This window comes from Monodelphis domestica, chromosome 8 (assembly GCF_027887165.1).
Source record: "Monodelphis domestica isolate mMonDom1 chromosome 8, mMonDom1.pri, whole genome shotgun sequence".
NCBI lineage: Eukaryota > Metazoa > Chordata > Mammalia > Didelphimorphia > Didelphidae > Monodelphis > Monodelphis domestica.
In genome coordinates, this window is record NC_077234.1 from 52,315,421 (window position 1) to 52,337,268 (window position 21,848).

At 35.0% G+C, this 21,848-nt stretch overlaps 1 protein-coding gene across 6 annotated transcripts in view; it reads left to right on the forward strand.

Moving 5' to 3' along the window:
* Positions 1–21,039, forward strand: part of LOC100018630 (phospholipid scramblase 4-like) — a 70,918-nt gene extending 49,879 nt beyond the window's left edge. For all 6 annotated transcript variants that reach the window (XM_007502091.3, XM_007502086.3, XM_007502090.3 and 3 more), the window contains 2 exons: positions 3,338–3,496; positions 16,586–21,039. In XM_007502091.3, the coding sequence (XP_007502153.1) occupies positions 3,338–3,496; positions 16,586–16,636 (210 nt within the window). In that variant the 3' untranslated portion in view covers positions 16,637–21,039. The remainder of the gene's footprint in view (positions 1–3,337; positions 3,497–16,585) is intronic.
* The last annotated feature ends 809 nt before the right edge of the window (positions 21,040–21,848 follow it).

A 21,848-nucleotide genomic window follows, 5' to 3' on the forward strand; every position in this document is an offset into this window, starting at 1 on the left:
TTCCGTGACCTTAGTATTTGATAACTTTAACAACCATCAGTAATCATTTAAACTAAGAAACACTATACTTATTGAAATCCTGAACTCAGTTGGTATGTGTATACATAATTCACCAGGTTTTATTCTAAAGATTTTTAGAGTGAGAGAACAGGGACCAAAAGCTAAATTTCTTTTGTTTTGAGATGGACAAGGATCCACATTTCTGGGGTTTTCCATATATTTCCTTGGTTTTTAAGAAGAAACAATCCTTTCCAACTTTGTCATTTATTTTTAACCCTGAGTAACAAATTATTTATATTTTTCTTCATTTTTTCCTCCTTAAATCCAGAAGTCTAATGAAGGAAATTTCTGGAAAGTTATTTCTAGATATCTTTTAAAAAACCTTGTCACTTAACTTTGCTTCTGCTTCTCTACAGAGATCACTCCCTCAAAGATCACCAATAGTGTCCAACCGAAAACCAATAATGAGTTTGAGGTTTTCATCCTGCTCAATTTCTCTGCAATACTGGACACAGTGAACCACCTCCAATTTCTTGATACTCTAACCACTTATAGCCTATGGTACTTCACTCACTTTGTTCTCTTCCATTTCTATTTTGTTGTTTTTGTTGTTTCTCCTTTAATAACCATTTTTCTTCTAAACTCCAAACTATGGCAATATTTGTGCCCTGCTTATCTTTTGTCTATTTCAGGTAATTCATCTGTCTACATGGTATCAACTTTTAGCCCTCTGAAAATCATTTTCAGATCCCTATTTCCCACCTCTGACTTGTGTGCCAGCACATCCAAAAGACCCATAGTAATTCTGCATTCTACCATCACCTCAGATTCAAAATGTCCCCAAATTTCCTCTACATATCCTCTACTTTCCCTATAAACTATGTCCAACTGCTAGTTTCCTCTCACTTTCTGGTAATGAATGATATTATCATTATCCCTAACTTCCAGATTAGTCACTAATCACCATTGACTCCATTCTCCATTCAATCCATTACCACACCCTGCCAATTATTTTGAACTGTCACTGGAGGTTTTTTCCTGCATTCTTCCTGCCACTTCTTTAGCTGATGACCTAATTATCTTACTCCTAGGCTATTATTGTAGCAACCAAATTTCTCGTCTAAACAGTCCTACTTTATCAAACTTATAAACTGATCTCAAGGCAGTTCTAACATATATGTTATTTGAGAATATTCATAATAGCTCACATTTGTATAACAACTGAAAATATAGAGAAGCAGTGCTCTTCATTTTCACCCTCATTTCTTTATTTTCAATTAGTTATGATCTATTTTATGTTATTTAGGCTGAAGTAGATATGCAGGTAATATAAACTGGTTTTAAACAAACTAACCCTCACAAAATAGACAAAGAACTTAAAGATATTACCTAAATAAAACCATAGATTAGAAATTCTACCAATAATGAGCATAACTGAAAATGAGAATATAATAGATCTGAGACTTTTCCTGTTTCTGGTGCCAGCTCTTTATCAGTCATATCATATGGTAAAATGATAACCATCTATTTAACAAGATCTGAAGAACAGCTGGACAAAAAGTTCAAAATTATCAAAATTATTTTATGTATATCCATCATTGGTAATGAAGAAGCCCACTTTAAGTGTTTATTGTGCCTTGATAAATGATTGTATGAAAGTCATTGTGATTAGCAAGACATTTTAAAGCTTAGTTTTTATTGTCAAAGGCAATAAATGAGTATCATGCATAAAAACTTAACATTGGCATATTTTGCAAAACTTGGAAACATAATTTACTAATGTATTTAAAATTTTTGTAAATGAAGAATTTTAGTGAATTTTGAACCAATTTGTTAAGATATAAAAATTTAGCATCTTCTGGTTACTTTGCAAGAAAATTAACAGAAAAGATGGAAAATTTCTCACAATGACTATGTAACTGGTGGATGATATTGAAATTGAGTATCATGATTTACTAATTAAGATGCACCATGCATCATTTCTTCCATTTGGTTGAGGGTATCTTTGTGACAAGAAAGATTGTATCATTTTTAAAGTCAGAGAAACTAGAGACCAAATTGCCAACATTTGCTGGATTATGAACAAAGTAAGGTAGTTCCAGAAAAAAGAAAAAAATCTACTTGAATTATATTATTACACTAAAGTCTTTGACTATATGGATCACAATAAAATATGTCATGTTCTCAAAGAGATGGGGATACCAGATCATCTTACTTGTCTCCCAAGGAGCCTGCTTGTGGGTCAAGAAGCAACAATTAAAACCATATATGATACAACTTATTTTCTTAAAGATTGGAAAAGGAATATGACAAGACTTAATAGTGTTGTCTTGTTTAACTTAGATTGGAAAAGGAATATGACAAGACTTAATAGTGTTGTCTTGTTTAACTTAAATAAGGAGTATATTTAACTTATAAAAATAATACATGTGCTATTCCAGGTTGGATAAGTCAAAAGCTGGAATTAAAATTATCAAGGGAAATATTAACAACCTCAGATATACATATGATATAATTGATGATAGAAAGTAAAGAATTAAAAAGTTTCTGGATGAGAGTGGGAGAGGAGAGTTTAAAAGATGTCTTGAAGTTTAACATTTTAAAATTTTAACATCATGGAAACTGATCACATCATTTCCTGGCAAATGGAGGGAAAGGAATAGAAACAGTATTAGATTTTATATTTTGGGACTCAAAAGAACTAATTAAGAAATTAATTCAGACTATTCATTAGAAAATCAAATGCAGAAGATGAAGCTTAAATTCTTTGGCCACATAATGAGAAGAAAAGGCCACAATGATGGGAAACATTAAAGGCAAAAGGAGAAGGGGTTGGCAGAAGATGAGCTAGATAGACAGTACTGTGGAAACAATGATCATGAGTTTGAATGTATTTCAGGAGATAGTGGAGGACAGAAGCATCTGGTGAGCTATGGACCATGGGTTCCTGAAGAATTGGACAGAACTGAAAGACTGAACAATAACAAGTTTCATGACATCTTTCATCCAGGGCGTTTGGGATATTCTGAGAGAACTGGCACCTCTGGTTTAAGGGCTACTTTTCAAGGCTACTCAGCCACATTTAGTATCTACTTGGCATTCAACTCTCATTTGTGGCTCAAAGAAGCATGTGCAGTGGGCCACATCCTGCTAAATCTGTCTTGGCAGATGGATTAAAGCAGATTGAGGGCAACCATCAGGCCTCAAGCTTATTGAGTTAGGGGGATGTATGCCCCCCAAGCATGTGAAGACATGCTCTGGTAGAATGGGCAGATAAGAATAAGTAAAATATCTTAAAAATAAAAAGAACAATAATGACATATTTCTCTCTTTCCAGGTTAAATCATTAGATGGAACTGATATTGGAAGTATTAGTAGACAGTGGCCTGGCTGTTTACAAGAATCAGTTGCAGAAGTAGACAACTTTGAGATCAGTTTTCCATTAGACCTCAGCATAACAATGAAAGCTATGATTTTTGCAGCTTGCTTCCTCATTGTAAGTCTTTACCTTTATTTTTTGATATTTTAAAAAATTCTAAACATTAATACCAGAAAACAGGCATTTTCATATGCAAAGCAGAACAGAGGAATCTATTTTAATCTTGTTGCTTTTAAAAATACATAATATATATCCATATCTATATAATTTATAATTTTATAGTTTCAAAACTATACCTCTTGTTTGTGTTTCCTTGTGAACTTCCTTCGATGTATTAAAAAAGATGGTTCAGTGCCTTTCATTTTGGGAATTGTTATTGCTAAACCTTCTTTCCTCCTTTGCCTTCCCCTCCCCACAAAATTATGAAACTCAAAGAGAGAAAAAAATGTGCCATAGTAAAAAAGAAGGAATCCTCACAGTGGTTGTGTCCAAAAAGATATGTCTCTTTCTGTACCTTGAATTTATCATGTCTTTGTCAAGAAAGGGATAACATGCTTCATCATCATAGGTTCTCTGTAGATGTAATTGGTTGTTGTATTGATTAGATTTCTTAAATCTTTCACTTTCTTTCTCTTTACAGTTCTTTCTCTTTACACTGCTGTCATCCTATCAATGTACTCCTGATTTTTTCATATCACTTTACATAGATTTATATTCTGAAATATTCTCTTTTTTATTTCTTATGCATAATATTCTATTAAATTCTTATAATAGATTTTATTCAGCCATTTTCCAATGATGCTTCCCTGCTTTTCTCCCCAACATACACACTTTTGGATACTAGGTTAGCTTTTTAAAAAACTCTTCTTTTAAACTCTCCTTCAGAGTCAGGAAATTTGTTTTTTGGCTTCTATTCCCTCTTAGAATATCATCCCTCTTACTATGTCATGCCTTGACCCTTCCCAATTTCTTGCTGTATTGAGATGGTTATATTTCTATACCAAATTATAGATATAGATTCTGCTCTCTCTTCAGATAAGAATGAATTTCATCTGATGCTCTCCCTATGCCTTTCTCTGATTTTTTATTCTTCTTATTGTGGAGCCCTTCCTTTTTATACAGTTATTTTCTTTTTTACCCTCTCTCCCCAAATCCTTACAACAGGGAAAATGCCCCAGAGTCTTCTGCTTCTTTAGTTTTAATTCCCTCAGTATTCCGTGAATACATTAGGCTCCCAAGGGACACTTGTTTCTTGTCTCTCTATTAGAATGTTAACATTATATCATCATGGATCCTTTTCTACTTGCTGAAATAAAATTTTCTTCCTAGGTTATTAAGGACTCCTGTGTTTGTATTTGATAATTCCTATATGATTTTACACTGAAGATCCATTTGTTTCTCTATTAGATTTAGCTTTGCAATGCAAAGTTACCCTCAAATATAAACCTATCTCTCTCTTTTCTTTTTGAAATATCATATTATGAGATCACTTGGTCTTGTCTTGTTTGAGTTTTTCATTGTCAGATCCTTTCTTGAGAGAGTGTACAGGGTGTTTAGGGATGACTAATAACTGATTTGAGGGCTTGCTGAACCCTTTTTTTCAGGTCTGTTTTCTTTCTTTGGTGTACATTGGCCACTTAGTTTTCACCTGTGGCTTCATGAAGCTGTAGTACACATAGCATCCAACAAAACTGTCTTGGAAGAAAAGCTAAACCAGTTTGAGAGAAACTGACAGTCTACTGATGAATTGGGAGGGGGGGGTGCCTGTTCCAAACATGTGAATCTCCCTGGCATAATAAGCACAAGTGAACAATTTTTCCCTGCAGCAAAAAAGAGAGGGAAGCCTGCACTGTGGCATGCTTTGAGCTTGATCTGACATCGAAGACACCCAAGGTCATTCACTCTATCCTGAGCCATAGCCAGTGGGTCTTGCCATGGACTTTGATGACTGGAAGAGAGAGAGGCTAATGACTTTTCACAACTCTGCCTCACTTAAGTCCAATTTACTAACATCAAATGACATAAATACTATTTTATGTTGTGCTATTTTACTATCTCAGTATTTTATTATTTCACTCTTTACTCAAAGTCCTGTGGTGACAAGCAAGTGACAAAATAGCATGTATAGATATACTGGGATTATAGTCACAACCCTATACACAGATGACCAGATCTCAGTAGACTGAACAAGCCATGGGATTTGGTAGCCCACTGGGCGTCTGAGCAGCTTTTTTTAAGAACTACATTGCTAACTTTTTGGCATAAGGATCGCACAAGAAAAGGTACCCTAAAAATTTACTATTTCACCCAACTTAAGCATCACCTGCTTACTATGGCAAGTAGAAATCCTACCCTAGAGATGAAATTCAAAGAAATGTACAAACACTTTTGCAGAGACAATTCCACTCATCCCTGGTACATGAAAGTACATGCATTTATATACAACACAAAATTCAGTAGACCTAAAAGAGGAACAGCTAGCTCTTATTGCTAGAGAATTCAGCATGTAATGTATCCAAAAAGCAGCCTTGAGTGAAGAAAGGCTGGCCAATGAAGGCCAACTTACAAAATTGGAACTGGATATACATCTTTTGTTAGTGATCAACCTGTTGAGGAGTACCATGAAGCTGAGGTTGGTTTTACAATCAAATCAAGTTTATTCAACAAACTTGTAGGTCTACCAAAAGGAAAGATAGCCTCAGGACAATGTGACTACCACTAGCAGGAAAATGTCCTGCCACCATCATCAGTGCATAATCTCCTACCATGACAAATCCTGAAGAGGTTAAAAAATGTTAATGACCTAAAGACCCTAGTGAACACTGGGCCTAAAGAAGAAAAACTTATAATTCTAAGTGTTTGTAATGTGAGAGGAGGCACAGGCATTCAGACATGGCAGGCACTTCTTGTGAGGAATGAATCCAAATCAGCAATAGCAGCAGTCACTTGCTGCTGAAGGTATGTGTTTCATAACATTCTCATCACTACTACTATCTTCTTTTTACCTAAATGCAATAAAACTTTTTGTTTGCACGGTCACAGCAGACTGACATTTAATAGACTATGCCATCATCAGGAGAAGATACAAACAGTATGTGAGAGTGACAAAGGTGATGTGTGGTGCAGAGTGCTGAATCAATCATAAACTAATCCTTTCCTAGCTAAACATTCACATTCAACAAAAGCAGTAGCCTCAAGACAAGATGATGACAGTTTGTTGCTGACTTGGAGAGAAAGCTAAGCCAATGAACTATTGCCAACAGTGGAACAGAAAAAGTGTGGGCAGTTTTCAGAGATGTGGTGTAAGAGTACCATATTAACTCATTGGGCCCAAATACTATAAACATCAGGACCAGTTTGGTGAAAATGATTGGGAATTTCAGAATTTACTAAATAACAATTGAAAGCTCCATAGGGTTTTGTTATGGGTAAAATTGTGGTTGTTGACTGAATATAATATTCAGTATGATATATACTGAATATAATATAATATTCAGTAGTTGCCAGGGATTTAAATTCAATCCCAATAAAATACTCGTTAGTTTGGGGTGGTTTAATTACAATAGAAGGAAGAAATTAAGAAGAAGAGAGAGAGAGGAAAGAGAATTGGACTGCACCAGCCCAGTCTGAGCCAGGCAGGAGTTCAGAGGCCTCTGCCAAAGGGCCTTCTCCTTCCAGCCATGAGGCCTCCTCCAAGATGAGGTAGGTAAAGGAAAAGAGGAATCTGCCTTGGTTTACTCACCAAGATCACTCAGGGAAGATGCCTCACCTAAACCACGCTACAAAGCTTCTCCCAGTAACCTCACCAACAAGCTGCAAATGCCAAAACCTACCAAGAGCTCCAAGGATGCCAAAATGCTGCCCAGAGCTCCCCATGCTGCTGTGAGAGACCAATGTCGCCAAGTGAGCCCAAAGTCTCCAAGCGAGAGATAGACAGTTTTTTACATCACTTCCTGTGCCTCACATGTACCAATGGTAGCTTAAGCTTGACTTAGGACAGCCCAGAGGGTCTGTCAGTTGTTTCTGATTTGTCACTTGCTAGCACATGTCAGTCATGGGCCATCCTCCTCACAATTAATCTTTAAGTGGGGGTTTATACATTCTTGAGCACTAGAATTCTAAAGACTAAGCAGGGTGAAGTAAATCTAAAATTCACAGTTTATTAGCAGGATAGTTCATCTGTCATTAAAAAGATAACATTCAACTCAATCAAAAGTAAAATGCAAATGAATCTTAGAGAGATACAGGATTCTTTACTCAGTAAGAAACCAAGTGAAATTGTGTTCTACACTGACTGAAACAACTGAAAATGCTTCTATGATGCTCTGAACGCAATTTATGAGTCAAAGACCACTCAACACTGGTGAAACCACATTGATTAGTGATAAAGACATACTCCTGAAGAGATGGGTTAACTATTTCCATAAGATTCTCAACAGATCATCATCAATGAATGCTAAAGCCATTGTCTGTATACCTCAAGCTGAAGTCACTCCCTCACTAGTCAAACTTCCAACTGAAAAAGAGGTTTAAATGCCATTAGGCTTCTCTTGTTTGGCAATGATCCTGGTGCTGATTTCATTCCAAAAGAGATTTATATGGGAAGGAATCTACTATTCATATAAAAATGGGCTGAAATATTTTAGATTATATAGCAAGAGGTGTCCATTGCCAAGATCAAGGTTGCTAACCATCTCTTAGAAGGTAAATTAAATTGATTGTCTTGTGAAAATCATGGGGAGGGTGGGGTATCTCTCTTTTAGTCATTACTGGAAATAATTTTGCTACGTTCTTCTTTGATTGATCCTTCTCCAGAATATTAATCTACCCAAGAGCCACCATGGCTTCAAAAGGGACAAGGAATGATTGACATAGTGTTTGCTGTCTGACATCTCTACACCAGAAGCAGAGCAGAGACCTATATACAATGTTCATTGATCTGACCAAAGCCTTTGATATTGTCAGTCATGAGGGCTTGTGGAAGATGGTGGCAAAATTTGGCTGCCTGGAGTTCATCAGTATTGTATGCCAGCTCTGTGATGGTATGCTTGCACAGGTTCTGAGTATTGGATAATGCTCTCAAATTTTCCCAGTTACCAATGGAGTGAAACAGGGCCATGTGCTGCTTCCATGCTTTTTAGCATGTTTTCCATGATTTTGTCAATGAGGATGAAAACGGCATCAAAGTTAGTTACTGTACTGACCTTGAAAAAGCCACAAGCTGAGACTAAAAGGGAGGGACAGTTGGTGCATTACTTTCTGTTCACAGATGATTGTGCACTCTGTACATCTTCTGAGCCTGAAGTATGGGATCAGTTCTTTGCTGCTTTTGCTAGTTTTGTCCTAATAATTAACACCAAGAAAACAGATTCTCCACCAGCCAATACTGTACCATTCATATGTGAAGCCATTGGCTACAGTAAATGGAGAAAATTTGAATGCTGTGGACAAGTTCACTTACCCTGACCATATACTTTCTGAGGAAGTTCATATAGATCATGAGTTGACACATACATTGCTAAAGCTATCTCAGTGTTTTGGGAAACTTCAAAGGAAAGTTATGAAAAGAAGTATTAGGCTGTCTATCTTAACTGAAAGTCTACAGAGTAATTGGCATATGACTTTATATTACTGACCTCATTACTGAATGCCCATGAAATGAATAGTCTACCGGCACCCCATGCCAAGAAACTGAATTGCTTTTGTTTGTATTGTCTTGGGAAGATTCTGAAGTTCATCTAGCAGGATAAAGTGTGAGACACTAAGGTCCGTTGTCAAGGTGAATTGCCAAAGAATTCAGACTCCGTTGCAGAGAGCACAACTCCAATGGGTTGGCCATGTGGTTCAAATGCCAAACATATACTTGGTTGTTTTATGGAGAACTCACATAAGGCAAACACCCATATGGAGGCCAGAAGTGATTCAAAGACACTCCAAAGGTTTCTGAAGACCTCCAGTATTGATTGTGAGACATGGAAAGCATTCATATAGGATTGCTCAGCATGACATGCCCACAATAAGGGACTGAGTTCTCTGAGCAAAGTAAAATTGCAGTAGCTCAAAAGAAAACATGAGATGTGAACCTTTAGAGACATCCTAATCCCAAATGTTTATATGGGATATTTGTGCATGACCTGTAATAGAATCTTTTAAGCTCATGTTAGTCTGATCAGCTACAGTCTAGCACACTGTACATTGACTCCAAAATTGTGATGTTTTGGTCCTCTTCACATATGAAAGGAAACCACCACCACCAGTATCAGCACTATCACCATCACCATCACCACCATTACTTTCTAGATGTTTAAAATATTTTTGCTTAAAGCAAAAGTTTAAGGCTTTTACCATGACATTTTTGGAATATTTTTGTCTTTTCTTCCTTCTTTTGTTGTTGTCATTTTATAAAAATTAAAATTAATGTGCAATAATAAAAATAATATATTTTAGGAGATTTATTAGTGATCATTAGAAATCAAGGAATACAAAGGATAAAAAATAAAGACCACATGCCCATGGCTGATAAGCCCTTTCAAAATGCAGCCTTACCACCACCAAGATCTGGACAGGAAGTAAAAAGACGGGACATCCCCGCCTAATATCTCATGTCTACAGGAAATACAGTGGAAAGGAAACTAGAACAACTTCTGGACTTTCTGCTACTGTGTTGGAACAAGCAACAGTGGGAATATTAGAGTAAAGTTATTAATATTATTGTAAAGTTCAGTCTTTTAGGGGTGCCTTCATTCTTTCCCACAGTACTACATACATGTTCTTCTGACTGTGTAGCTAAGGTGTGTATTGCTACTGAGTCACTGTTCATTTCTTTGCTACCCTCTGCCAGCTGTATGTTTGGATCAGTTAACTCTTTTTGATTTAAATCATTTCCTATGAAGCCTTCATATGAGGCTGATTGTACTATATCCTCTACTACATTGGAATTATAGCTGTTGCTTATCTCACATAAGTTTATTTGGCCAAACTCCCCTTTGCTACTTAGAATGTTAGCTTCAAGACTGCCATTTGAATCCTTGGTTGTTCTTTCAGTTACTAAGACTTCCATTCCAGCCCTCTTTTCAAATTCAACTGTTATGCCACTTCCATAACTTTGAATAGGATTATTGTTTTCAAATGCAATGTCAGCTTCATTTTTAGTAAAATTTATATTCTCTAAATCAGTCATTGCTGGATGGAAAGTTTCAGCTTCAGGAGTCAAAGTAGATGTTTGTTTGTTTTTTTCCTAAGGGTATCTGTGCCCTATAGCTATTGGAAGAATTAACTGAGTTTAGTGGGATGGCATGCAATTCTGTGAATGGTTTCAAAATATTTATATCTCTAGCAACAGTAACCTGTCCTGTAGGGAATTGAAAATCTCTCACTAACTCCTGCTTGAGTGTTTGTGACTTTGTCTTTCTTTTCCTTTTGCACAATTCAATCCCAGTGCCCATTCTGCATTGAAAAAAGTTATCCAAGAATTTTTTGACTTGTTTTGCACTTTTTTCCTGTGTGGTTACTATACAGCCTTTCTCTAAGTCTCTTATCTTTGTTGCTATGTGAGGCATGATTTCCTTAACTTCTTTGTCAAATCAGTTAAACATTTGGAAATATGAGAATATCCTACTCTGTACTGTCTTGAGAAACCAGCAACTCCTAGAAAAGCTCTAAGTTCTTTCTTAGTTCTAGGGACGCCTAGCTTCTGTATGTCTGCTATTTCTTTAATTACCTAGATTTGGGATTCCCATAAAATTGGACTCAGACCATGGAAGTCACTTTACTCAATCAATATTAAATGAAATTTATAAAAATCTAGGAATACAAACAACATACCACACACCGTATCATCCCCAAAGTTCAGGGCAAGAGGAGAGAGTAAATAAAGACAAAAACAATGATAGGAAAATTTTGTGCAGAAATACACCAAAAATGGACAGACATTCTGCCATTAGTTCTATTCCATTTTAGAACACGACCCAGTGGAGATTTGCACATCTCTCCATTTGAAGTACAATTTGGCAAGGAAGGACTTGTAAACCAACTCTGAAGGAAAAGCATCCCTGAGGAAAAGCATCCCAGAGGAAAAGCATCCCAGAAGAAAAGATTTTAAACAAGCCCAGGGGAAAAGCATCAAGAAAAGCTTCTAGAGACAAGAAACAGAGAGGAAAAGCTGAAATGGACAGCTAAGAATTTGAACTTTGTAAATTTGTTTAATAGCTACTAGAGAGAATAAACAAAGGAAAAAAAGCTGAAAAAAAAGCTGAAATGGGACAGCTAAGACTTTGAACTTTGTAAATTTGTTTACATAAGAAGAGTACAGATGGAAAATGAGACTTATATGTAAGACTGAGTGTGTTGAAATAATAAAACAAAAGTAATTTCACATATTAGGGAAATAGCATACATCACTACATAACTTGGAAGAAAGAAGAGATCCATCAGTCAACATGAGAAGTGGAAATCTGAAGAAACTTGATAAGTATTAATTCAACACAACATTATTAGACACAAAACACAAAATCACAAACTGACATATTGGGAGACCTTGCTTAAATAAACAAGTGTCTGAAATGGTATTTATGCAAAATGTAAATATGCATATAGTTAATTCCATAAGGTCTTAGGCAAATAGAAAGATCAATAGATATTTCTATTTGACTGATGTCAGGATGTGGAACAATGTATATTATTGTATTATATGTAAATAATCTATAAATAATGTATATATTATAATTAGGTTAGTACATAGTGAGAATCTGTAAATATTTAGCATAGCGTATATATATGTTATATATAAGATTAGGTTATAGATTAGACTAGAGACTTAGATAATCATAATAAGCAGGGAATAGATGAGGAATAAGTTAAGTTAAACATACCATAGACAATTAGTTATACATAGGAATAGACTTAAGTTGCATTTGCAGATAATAAACTTTTAATTGTTTGTTTTAAAGCTGATGCTGAAATTGTGTTTAATGGAAATATATATAGATAAGATAGTTTGCAAATAATATATATATAAAATAGGAAAATTATTTGTTTTAGTTAACTTAGCAAGAGTAAGTAGTATTAGCATTAAGATTCAAATTTCTTGTAATGGTTTTGTTCAAACATTTATGGTACTGAATTTATTGTAAAACCCTAAAACTACCCTTACCCAAACTTTCCTGCATAGAATTCCTTAGAGTAGATTTAGTAAATTGTTAACTATAATAAAAATAAGTGACCTTGCGAAGGTCACCACAAAAAAAAGGGGAAGATTGTGGAAAGGAAACTAGAACAAGTTCTGGACTTTCTGCCACTGTGTTGGAACAAGCAATAGTGGGAATATTAGAGAGAGAGGAAATTGTCAAGACTTACAGTTAGTGGGGGAAGGGGCAACTGGGAGTGGCAGTTGGTCTTGTGACTAGCACTTCCTGCTGGCCTGGGAAGTGGGAGGGGCTTTTGTTCTGAGTCTCTGGATAGAGGTGCCATTATTTTTCTTCAGCCCGAATAGACAGGCCGAACCAGACTGAAGGTCAGAACTTTTCTTGTTGCTTGCTGTCTACTGCTATGATTTTGAAATTAAGAAAACTAGCACAGATATAACATAGACAGGAATAAAAGAAACCCTCCACCAGCCTGTGAGACCTGGCCTCAGCTCTAAAGCTAATTAAGGCTCCAACCTTATTTAGGGACATCCCTCTTCCCTTTTCCCTGATACCTCTCCAATCTGAACTGGTTATTAAAATTTATCTTATTTGAATATTGCAGTCAGATAAGTGGACTACTTTTCTGGGGCATAGAGGGAGCTGAACCTCAGTTTAGTCATCTAATTACAAATGGTCCTTATTGGACCCTTGCTGGATGACCAATGTCTGGGGAAAGGCTTGTTCCTCAGGAGGTTCCATGTTTACCTGCTCTGGGGCATCTCCGGCATCAATCCATAGAGAAGACATCCCCGCAGGCTATCATAAGTGGCTCATTTCTCAGACACCCCATTTTGGTCAAAAATAGCCTCTCAGCAGAGGGCATCTCTCACCTTTGCCTCACCAGCAGCCATATTCCCTCTTTCCCTTCAACTCCTCCATTCTCTGCTACAAACCTTCTGTATCCCATTACTCATATCCACCCATCTTTCCTATAAATATTACAGTATGTAATGACAAGAAGTCAGTGGGCTCCTGGGAAATATAGTTCTTTTTTAGGGAAACATTTTCAATTATACACATTTTGATTTTGTTGCTCTAGGAGGTGACTGGTGAACTTGTTCAATCTTTGTCTTTCTAGTTTGGATATATTTGGAGACTTTTCATTTATAATTACTCTTTTTTATATTTTATTTTAACAATTACATATAAAAACAATTTTTAACATTCATTTAAAAAATTGACTTCCAAATTCTCTCTCTCCCTGGTTATCTTCCACTTTTTTTCTGAGAAGGCAATTTGATAAAGATTATACATGTGTAGGTATGCAAAATATATTTCCATGTTAGCCATTTTGAGGAAGAAAACACAAACCAAAAACAAAAAATCATTTAAAAAAACAAGGAAAAGGCATGCTTCAGTATGAATTCAGAAGTTCTTTATCTGGAGGTAGGTAATATTTTCTGTTACTGTGCATAATATTCTCCTTGTTCTGATTATTTCACATTGCATCAGTTCATGAAAGTCTTTCCAGTTTTTTTTTCAGAAACTCACTGATCATTTCTTATAGCACAATAATATTCTATCAAAATTAATTCCATAACTTATTCAGCCATTCTCCAATTAAATTGACATTCCCTCTATTTCCATCTCTTTGCCACCATAAAAAGAGCTGTTATAAATATTTTGGTACATGAATGTCATTTTCTTTTTTTTATTGACCTAGTAGTGTTATTGCTGGGACATTTGTAGTATCATGAAATACAGTATCTAGAATTTTTTTAAATCTCAAGTACAATGATTCCTAAATTTTCTTGCCTTGACATATTTCTTAAACCAGTTTTTAAAATACCAAATAGCTTATATTTTCTTCCATTTTTTCAAACTTTTGATTTTATTCTAATATTCTTATTCACTTATTCACTGGAAAATAGATCCAGGAGAGAAGATTTAAGACTTTTTGGATTGGGGCAGCTGGATAGCCCAGTGGATTGAGAGTCAGGTTTAGAAGCAGACGGTCCTAGGTTCAAACTGGGCCTCAGACACTTCCTAACTGTGTGACCCTGGGCAAATCACTAAATCACTTAACCCCCATTGTCTAGCCCTTACCAATCTTACTATGCTATATACTATATATTGGTTCTAAGGTGGAAGGTAAGGGTTTAAAATAAATAATTTTTTAAAAATAATTATTGGACTACCTGAAAGTCATGACCAAAAAAAAAATCTTAGACATCATATTATAAGAAATTATTCAATTAAAGAGTCATTGATTTGTTTGATTTATTCTAGTTTTCAGGTTGTTTGTTACATAAGATGGTAAGGTACCATTTTATCTTTTAACCTATTCTCCTTTAATTTCATTCTTCAAGAACTTTATTTAATCTTCCATTACTTGCTTCATTTTGAAAATCAGTTTTTTCTCCTTGGAGTCACATTGTTTGCAGTTGTTACTAAAACATGATCTAATTATTTCAGGAGACCTCTAGAACCACAATGATGTACTGTTTAGCTTTTGTTTTGATGTACTTTTTGCATGTTGTGGTCACTCTTGCTTATTTAGTTTCTTTCTTGGTTCTGAATTGATCAGCCCCCCTTTCTGAGTGTTCCGCCTTGAAGCTTAGAGCACTGGCTCTTTAGGGTTCTCTCTGATATTGCAGAATGAAATCTTAGCGACATTAGAGTCTTATGGGTGAAATCTCAGTGCTGCCATACAGCTTTCATTAACTCCCTTCTGGGAGGTTTTCAAGGTCTTCACTCTAGGCTTTCTGATCTCTGTGGGGCTTTTGGATCTCCTTAGGTCTTTCTCCAGAGCTTTTCACTCTTCTTACCTTTGGATTAAAACCCTTAGATTCCATATACCTGGCCTTTCATTCTGTTGGGGGTTTTTTAAATTGTGCTGTGACTGGCTTTGCTTGTAGTTTCCTTTCCTTACTTCCTGTGGGCTTCTATCTCTAGGTAGTTTTGCAATTCTAAGTGGCAAAAAATCTTTTATTTTCTTATTGGCTTCCTTGATTGTTATTTGACCTGGTGCAGACTTCATGTTCTGGTCTGAATAGGTGAGAGGTATGCTTCTTGTTTTGAACGCCATCTTGGCTAGAAGTCTCCCACAAAGGAACAAAGTTCTGACTTTTGAAAGTAAGGTATGGATTGGGTTCTTCTGAGCCACAGCTTGGTGAACATTTGCATACAGGAATTCTAGTCTCATTGAAGTAGGGAAAAAGCACTTTAGAGTATAATGTAGAAAGTTTAATATTTATTGCCTACAAATCCAAGTTGTTTAATTGATGCTGTAGTAAGAGGTATTCTTTCACATAACTTTAATAATTTAGATGATGGATTATCACATTGTAGAAAGAACAGAAGGTTTGGTGTCAGTGGAATTGTGTTTGAGTCCTGGCTCTTCCATCTTATTATTTATGTTAATCAACTAAGTCACTTAGTCTCTCTACCTTTTAGTTTTCTTGTTGATAAATTCACTAACTTGGATAAATTAACCTCTATGATACCATCTGCCTCTAAACAAATGATTCAATGAATCCATGAATAAAAAAATGAGGAAAGGCCTAATTAATACATGATGGGACATATTTGGAGCAGTTTTTTTACATTTCTATGTTTATTATGTAAATCATTTAAGATATTTTAAGGAAATAAGAAAGAATATAAAAAATTTGAGTCAGACAAATATAAACTGCACTTTTCTTTTCATGAAAAGTGTTGGGTTTGGAGTTAGATGATCACTATTTATATCCTGCCTCTTCTAGTTGCTATGTGTTTGAGCTTAGGAAAGCAAATTAATGTCTCTAGACCTCAATTACCTTGCCTATAAAATGAGGGAGATAAATTGAATAGCCTCTAAAGTTTTGTTCAGCTTTAACTCCATGGTCCTTAGAGTTATAATTTTGCACACATAAAATTTTTTAAAATAGTACTATTTGATATATATATATATTTTTTTAATTTTTCCAAAAAATTTTGAATTGAAAACCATATTTATTAGTACAGTTAATAATAGCTAGTTGGGCTACTTGCCAATGGACTTCTGCCAAGATAGCTAATTGCTTTTTTTTTTTAATTCTAGGATTTCATGTTTTTTGAATATACTCCAAGGAATGACCGCCATCGCCATTGAAGACATTAGTAAGAAAAACGGAATGTCAGAGTTGGAAGTGGCACTAGTGGTCATCTAGTGAAATATATTCATGAGCAGAATCAAATTATATACCATCGCTTGGAAATAGCTGTCCAGACTCCAGGTGAAGACCTGCATTAATAAGGGACATTGTACCACCAGGAACAGCCTATTCTGTTTTGGCACAGCTCTAATTGTTAAGAAGTTTTATTGATATTTTTCCTCATATGGGGTAAATGTTGAATATATTCTCTATAATTTCCACTCAATACTCATAGTATTATTCTCTAATAGGAAGTAAAACAAATCTAATCTTTCTTCCAAATGAACTAAAGAAATACCTAAAATTCTTCAAATGCCTTTAGAAAATGATCACATCTCTCTTCCCTCTTTGAACTCCTCCCCAAATGGTCTAGTATTTCCCCATGTTTCTATTATACTATCACCATCATTATCCTTCACATGTACAGTTGGGAAGTAGTCTCCTCTGTCATCCTTGTAACGTACTTGATACATTTGGTAATAGTTTGTCAAATGATGATAATCTCCGACTTTTCTGTGACTTATCAGTTGTAGCACACTCTTCTTGGATCTGTCTAAATAACTATTTAGGGGAAAAGGAGGCTTTGTATTTCTAAGTGATAACAGTGAAATTATCCTTCTCTTCTGCCTCCTTCCCCACCATATAGTTTTATTTTGGCTTTTCCTGAAAGTTATTTCTATGCTTACCATAACATATAAATCTAGCATCTTTTGAACATCATATTTTTATGGATCTATGATTGTCATTACACTATCCATTAATACAGATATTAGCCCTTTCCTGTGTCTTTATAAGCATCATATTAGATGGCCTCCTCCAGCTCTAGATCTATGATCCAATAACTCACCCATCAATCCTCTCTAGTGATTCCATTAATATGCTGGGTGCTTTCCATATCTCATAACCATGAAGTGGTGTATGTGACAGTGCTCTCTTTCTCTGTAACAGTCTACCTCCTTTCCTAGTTATACATCTTTCTGATGATATAATTTGCCATTTATTTTATGAATTTGTTTGCTGTATCCTAGTCACATAAACCATATAGTCAAATATAATTCTTCAGGGACTATGGTATTATTCTATGATTCAAAGTTGGGCAACATACATGTGGGCCTTTACTTTAGGGGAAAGTTCAGGATTTTTAAAAGCATTATACATATAGTCAAAGGCACTTTAGCTCACACTCTTCCTCTTTTTTAAAATTCTGGGTCAAGTTTATTGGCCATCCACTGAAATTATCCAATTCTTTGAACAATGATCAATTGTATAGCTTGGCCACCTAAACTCAGCCCATTGGTTAGACAGAAGATCTTTATCTATCCCTTTCTTTTTACCTAGCCAATAATTTTTTGTAACATATGTGATCTTCCTTCTTGTCTAAAAAGCCTTTGAAAGTCCTCTGTTTTCTATAGCCTTCAGTTAATTGTATGAATATGAATTGTATGAATATGGTCTGCTATAGGATTAAGAATTGTGGCTAGAGGGTTCAAATCTGACCTCAGATTCTTCCTAGCTTTGTAACCTTGGGCAAGTCACTTAACTCCCATTGCCTAGCCCTTACCACTCTTCTGTCTTGGAACCAATACTTAGTATTGATTCTAAGATGGAAGGCAAGGTTTTAAAAAAACATATTTTAATGCAAGTTGTTTAAGTAAAGTGAGATTTGACTCAATTGTTTGACTTAACAGCTTATATTTTTATCATTCATTCTAATATTGATTTTATTTGTCTTGAATTGATTTTCTTTTTGTACTCAGTTTAAAAATGATCCTCATAATTGGTAAGTTAGCTCTGACATTTTACTTTTATGGTATTATATGGTGCTAACCATGTGTGATATCTCCTACTTTTGCTTTTGAAGAAAATATTCATGATATATAGAGATACTCTGATGTATTCAGTGGAGGAAGTGCTGTATGTAGAATACAGCAAGCCTGAGTTAAACACAAGACAAAATGGGGAAGAGTGTGGGTCTTAGACTTGCTAACTCAGGTTTAAAACCCTACCTTTGAAACTTCCTAACTGCACTACCATGACCTAGTCATTTAAACTTTCTGAAGCTTAAGAAACTCTTTTTGACTTATCTCCTATGTTACGAGTGCAATTCTGTCTGCATCAGTTCCACCAATGAAAGCAAATATCTTGGATATATTATTGCCTTTGGATTCAAGATGAAAACCACTTCACTGCTTTCATTTGCTTCTCCAAAGAAGACCAGATTTCCATTAAGCTGCCACCATCTTTAATTTTCTCGTTTCCCTTTTAGGCAGAATGTCAAGATTGATAGAGCTTAATTTCTCCTGTAAAATGTTTATTCATTGGTCACTAGAAAGGCTCTTGCAGCTAGGGTAACATCAGCTAAGATCATGTTAATAGCTGTTTTAAAAACTTTATGATTTTGACCATCTTTTGACCCCTTTTTTATCTTTCTTTCATGAATAATGAAAAATCAGAAGGATATCATATACAGTTGCTCTTGATTTTTCAATCTCTTGGAACAGCTTCTTTTCCCTAAAACTTAGGAAATGTGGTTCGGGAGAACCATCTACTTTCAGTCATCTTCATGTGGAATATTCATCTTATTTTCATTGATTGCAAGCCTCTGATGCATTGGGCAGCCTAGCTGGATTTTAGCTTTAGTAACAGGAAGAAGGAATGTAGAAGGGATGGCAGTTAGACTACATGGAATCAGAGTTATTTATAAATGTGTCCTTGAATATGCCCTATATGGCTTTCTGCTCAGTTGTTCCTCTAGGGTAAAATAGGTTGCAAAGAGTTCATACCAGGATGCCGAGATAGACATAACCTACTTAAAAATGAAAGGAATGCCATTGTAGAAACTAAATGGAATTTGGTCAGTAGAAGTTGAGAAATGATCAAGATGGTATGGCTTATGGAGATGGGTAAATACCAAGAGGTGATAGTGTGCCAGGTGTTAGAACTAACCTCAAAATATTCACATAATTTTATATGAAACAGAGGGTATTACTATTAGCTATTACTAAATATATAAATGAGAATAAATTGGTAAAATCCCAGCAAGATAAGATTAAATCCCGACCCAACCAGGCCCACCCTTCCAGGAGTGAACAGCTTTGTAGACTGGGAAAATGCCATTCTACTTTTTTTATAGAAAAAAATTGCTAATTATTAAATTTGAACCAATATCAATATGAAACAAATTAAAATTGGAGTCTAACCTTAAAAAAGAGAGGAGGATGAAGCCAGATGATTGCTAAAGTCCCTTCTAACTCTAAACTACACCCCCCCCCAAAAAAAAACCAACAACAAATTGGACCACAGAAAGAGGGAAATGTTCCAATATCAGTTAGGTATCAAGTGGCAGTGCTAAAATTTGAACCCAAAACCTATAATGCTGAGTTCATTGGGCTTTACTTTGCTCAACAATATAACCCTTCCTTTAAAAAAGGAAAATAAAAATGTATATGTTTTCAAAAATAATTTCTGCTTAATGCAAAATAATAAACAAATTTTATAGTGTTTTTAAAGAGTTGTTTCTGGGAGCAACTAAGTGACTCAATGGATTGAGAACCAGGGCTAGAGATGGGAGGTCCTGGGTTCAAATTTGATCACAGATATTTCCTAATTGTATGCCCCTGGACAAATCACTTAACCCCCATTGCCTAGCCCTTATCACTCTTCTGCCCTGGAAACAATGCATAGTACTGATTTTAAGATAGAAGGTAAGGATTATTTTTAAAATGTATTTCTTTTATTTTCATTTCTTTTATTTTATCTCCAATATTAATGTCTAAATACTTCTTCCCCCTTCTCCTCCCCAGTGAGTCACCCCTTGAGTTCATAATTAACCCCGAAAGAGCTGTCCAGCAAAATTAATCAACATATCAACCACATCTAATAGTACATGCAAACTATATTTCATTCTTATTTTTTTATTTACACTTTCAACATATATTTTTTAATTCAGCGAATTGCAATGTAATGCTACATTACTGAGCTTTGGGAAATTTGGATGCCATTATGCTTTTAATAATGATATGTTAAATGAAAAATTAATTTCATAGGAATAATATTAATTAAAAATTCAGATTTTATTGTTTAAATTGCTTGGTAGCAACTAGTGCCTTATATTATGAATGCCTTGTGCTCTTCTCTAGAAAATGTAAAATTTCTGTGTAATATTTATGTGTGATATGTGTACAATAATTATCTATATGCAATTTTATTGTGAAATTCTTTGACTTACCATTGCTTACAAAAGTACTTACGTGTGTGATGCTAGTTGATATTCTACTTATCATGTATGCATTTCTCATTGGAAACTAGAAATGTAGAATTTTTCATTTGGAATAAACAAGCTGCATTTCATTCTCTCAAACAGTTTCATGTTTTTTACTTTCCCCAAAACACAACCCATTTCATGACCTCCACTTGCATGCATATTTATTTTTTTGACCTGGGGAAGTTCCTTCTTCCTATTGAAGAGTTCACACAATTTGGTAAGTAGTTAGTATGTCATACTTTTACTTTTCTTTATATATATCTCCTCTCCCATTTAAATTGTCAACTTATTATTCTTTTTAAAGTGTTTATTCAAAAATCGTTGCTTTATTTAAAAGCTGGAACAGATAGTCACAATGATCTTTTCTTTAAAATGGACATATTTTGTTTTGATATAGTGCTGTATTTCAACAAATACCCAATTAAGTTCCAGCAGTGGTTATTAAACCTGGTTTTGTCACATCTAAAAATGAGATTTTAGTTTTGAATACAAATTTCAAACTCATTTGCCATGGAATCTGTTCTACTCAATCTTTTAATTTTCTTCCAAAATCCTTAGAACTCTTTCAAAGTTTCCCTCCCCCAATAAAAAGACCACCTCCTGCCCTCATGATTTTCTCTCCTGTTTGGAAGAAACGAAGGAAGTAATTTATAAATAACCAAAATCTGACCATGAATATAACTTGTAGAGTCAGAGGAGCTTTTGAATGTCATTGATTTTCAAATACAGCTATTCTTTTCTACTACTGATATGACATGGGGCACTTAGATAGAATGGTAAAGCAAGAAGCTATAATCTTGCCTCAGTTAGCTGACACAGCTGGATGAGTGCTGAGACTAGAGTAAGGAAGACTAGAATTCAAATATGGCCTCAGACACTTATTGGGCAGGTCACTTAATGTCTAT